The 3,754-nt window shown below is 39.5% G+C and overlaps 1 protein-coding gene across 1 annotated transcript; it reads right to left on the bottom strand.

Annotated features, from left to right (window-relative positions):
- Positions 1-1,565: 1,565 nt before the first annotated feature.
- Positions 1,566-2,495, bottom strand: LOC125151976 (olfactory receptor 1A1-like). The gene has a single exon (XM_047833573.1). The coding sequence runs from the start codon at positions 2,493-2,495 to the stop codon at positions 1,566-1,568; it is 930 nt and encodes a 309-aa protein (XP_047689529.1).
- Positions 2,496-3,754: the final 1,259 nt, after the last annotated feature.

Genomic DNA, 3,754 nt, shown 5'->3' with positions numbered 1-3,754 from the left:
TTATTAATATTTTGAAAAAATTTTATAATTTCCTCATGAACAGGATCAAATCATAGGTAGGGGAGTTCCTTATTGGTTATTTAGGACCTGTTGGATTAACTATCTCTGTTTAGGAACTATCACCTACACATATCAGGGCTGATCATCCAGAATCAAAGTCTCCTCTTCCCTGGGCCATACTGGAGAAAAAAGTCACATATTTTGATATTGCTCTTTTTTCTTCATTTATTTGGAACCCTGATTATTAATAGTGATGAACAATTTTATGATAACTTTATTTCATACTATAATTAATTAAATCAGAATTTTTTTATGTTAAAATACAAGAACTCAATGAGTGTCATTTTGGCATGATTTTAGGAAAAATCTTATGCTCTTTAGACACAGTCTAGTTTAATCAATAACACAATAAGAACAAAAACATCTACCCAAGTCATTTCCTTTAAAGATTTTACCAGATGGGTAAATAATGTCTAGTCTGATTATTTCTATTATCAGATTATAATTCTGACAGCAATATTTTCATTTGTTCATCTCACTTTCCACCAAGAATCATTATAAGCTTTGTATAATCAGTATATGCTTTATATGAACAAGACTGTGAAAGAGGTACAGTGGTATTTTAAGACCGTTCTTGGGGCGCCTGGGTGGCTCTGTCGGTTGAGCGTCCGACTTCGGCTCAGGTCACGATCTCACAGTCCGTGAGTTCGAGCCCCGCATCGGGCTCTGGGCTGATGGCTCAGAGCCTGGAGCCTGCTTCCCATTCTGCATCTCCCTCTCTCTCTGACCCTCCCCGTTCATGCTCTGTCTCTCTCTGTCTCAAAAATAAATAAACGTTAAAAAAAAAATTAAAAAAAAAAAGAGAGAAAAAAAAAAGACCATTCTTTCCTTCAGAGGCTTACAAGCATAGTAGCATAAGTACAATTAGCATAATAGTAAAAAAACCTGACATTTGAATAGTGATTTATAAACTTTTTTTAAGTTTATTAATTTATTTTGTGTGAGAGAGAGAGAGAGAGAGAGAGAGAAACCAGTAGGGGAGGGACAGAGAGAGAGTGGGTCAGAGGATCGGAAGCGGGCCCTGTGCTGACAGCAGAGACCCTGATGGGGGACTCAAGCCCACAAACCATGAGACCATGACCTGAGCGGAAGTTGGACGCTTAACCAACGGAGCTACCCAGGTGCCCCAGTGATTTATAGCTTTTAAATCATGGACTATTGTGATCCTCACACCCTGTGACCATGGTGGGGCAGATAGTATCATTCCTAATATGTTCATGTTCATGTTCATGTTCCTATAGAAGCAGAGCTTCAGACTTTCTCAATTTTACTCTGATCATTGTAGCTTATCTAGGACATGACCCAAATATTCCTGTGCTGCTAAAAGGACAATAATGTGTACAAAGTGATAATTTTATAAGATGTATCATAAGATTTCAGAGAAGAGGAATTTCCAAGTGGGAAGGACAAAGGTGGCTTCTTGGTGGAGTAAGACATTAGAACTAGATTTCCAAATGCACCTAATTGGTGACTCTAATTGACTGTCCAATATGACTTCACATTGGTTATGAGGAGAGTCTTTTTCTGAAGAGTTTCCCCAGGGCAGCCTTCATGTCCTGATTTCTCAGGCTATAAATGAAAGGATTTAACATTGGGATCACTGTCATGTACATAACAGTTACCACTGCATCCTTTAGGCTGTAACTAGACAGAGGGCGGAAATACATGCCCATGACTGTCCCATAATATAGAGTAACAACAGTGAGGTGGGAACCACAGGTAGAGAAGGCTTTGAGCACACCCTTGGTGGATGGAACCCTCAGGACTGTGGAAAAGACCTGAATATAGGAGATGATGATGAATAGTAAGGGTACAGAGAAAACGCCAGCCCCTAGGTACATCACCTTCACATTAAAACGGATGTCAGAACAGGCGAGCTTGAGCAAAGGGATAGTGTCACAGTAGAAGTTGGCTACTTCTTTATTGCCACAGAAGGACAGACTAGCTGTGAGCAGAGTATGGGGGAGGGCATTGGCGTTTCCAACCACCCAAGACCCAACAACCAGCAAGACACAAGTCCGTGGGCTCATAATTGTTGTGTAATGAAGTGGGCGGCTGATGGCCACGGCGCGATCATATGCCATCGCAGCCAGGATATAGCTATCTGTGTTACCCAAGGCAATCATAAAATACAACTGTGCTAGGCATCCTCCAAAGGAGATGGCTTTACTGTGCAAGAGATGGTTGGCTAGCATCTTGGGGATGGTTACAGAGGAGAATAAGATGTCAACAGAGGAGAGGTTGGCAAGGAAAAAGTACATGGGGATGTGAAGGTGAATGTCAGAGTGAATGGCCAAGATGATGAACAGGTTTCCAATCAATGTGATGGGGTAAATGAACAGGAAGAGGATGAAGAAGAAGTCTTCCTGTTCCTGCTGACCAGTAACTCCCAGGAGGATGAATTCCAGGGTAGAGGACTGGTTGTTTTCCCTCATGGCTCCTTTGTTAAGAAAGAGGGAGAGGAATTCAGAATTATTTTGGAGTTGCCACGAATGTAATGATCTTTCTTACCCACCAGTTTTGATTAAGTGACCAGTAATCTTAATGATGAATTTACTAAACCCAGAGACAGCCCCCATTTGTGGGAAAATATCCTTTTTGTTCAGTGGTACCGATCAACATTTAGCCCTTGACACTCATGTTTAAGAAGTGAGAACTGTGTGAATCAAAGATACCAATACTCCTCTATCCCAGAACCATCACTCAAACACCTAGGATTTAATCACTTCACAAAAACTTTTTATATTGTATGTGCTAGATACTTTGCTAAGCTTATGGAAAAACACAAATATGTGCAAAATACACTTTTAAATCCACTTCTTCAACATGTAAGACATAGTCCACTCTCAGGGACTTTATGTAATGGAAAAGCCAAAAATCACATGCATTTTTTTTTTTAATTACACATGACAAAGGAAGGAAAGCATTTTGGAATCTTTGTGTTATTACAAGGACCAGCCATGAAATTAGGAATTGTTCCAATGGCCAAACTAATAGTGATCCTAGAGCCCAGGAAGTAGCAGGTGTCTATGCTGACATTGGATGATTATAAATCACCAGGATCACTGGGTTTCACTCCTAGAAATAGCAAGCCTAGTGAGTTTTCTTCCCAACTGTCCATTTTCAGAGAAGAATTTCATCCCCTCCTTTGAAAGAATGTATCTCTTTAGAAAATTCTCTAATATCGATAATCACAAAGCTTTTCTCTTCTCTTCCTTTATTATTTCTTTTGTCAAGCCATCCAACTCCATACTCATTTCAACTACTGCTTAGTAAGTAAACTGTCAGACTCATACCTGTAGGCTTGATCTCTCTTTCCCATATTTCTACACTCAGCTATCCTGCAAACATGTCTGTCCAAACACTATACTCTGCACATTACAACCTAAGTGGTTTGCAAGCTTATCTGAGGAAGAAAATCATACTTTGCTTATGTCAATAACCCTAGAGAGGTCATTATAGAAAGTTGTTCACTGTGTGCACTCAATATTTCTTGGGTTAAATCAAGATTTATTTTTGGGGTTCCTCACATATGGGAGATTCAGAAGCACACTCACTCAGTTTATCTCTCACTTCTACATCTTGTTGATTTTTCATTTGAAATAATTCTTACATAACTCAATTTTTCTACGTATACTTTCAGTGCTTCAGCTTAGATCGTCATCATTTTCTACCTGAAACTTTGTAATGCTGT

Source organism: Prionailurus viverrinus, chromosome E1 (genome assembly GCF_022837055.1).
Source record: "Prionailurus viverrinus isolate Anna chromosome E1, UM_Priviv_1.0, whole genome shotgun sequence".
Taxonomy (NCBI): domain Eukaryota; kingdom Metazoa; phylum Chordata; class Mammalia; order Carnivora; family Felidae; genus Prionailurus; species Prionailurus viverrinus.
This window is presented reverse-complemented; position numbering and strand designations above follow the sequence as displayed.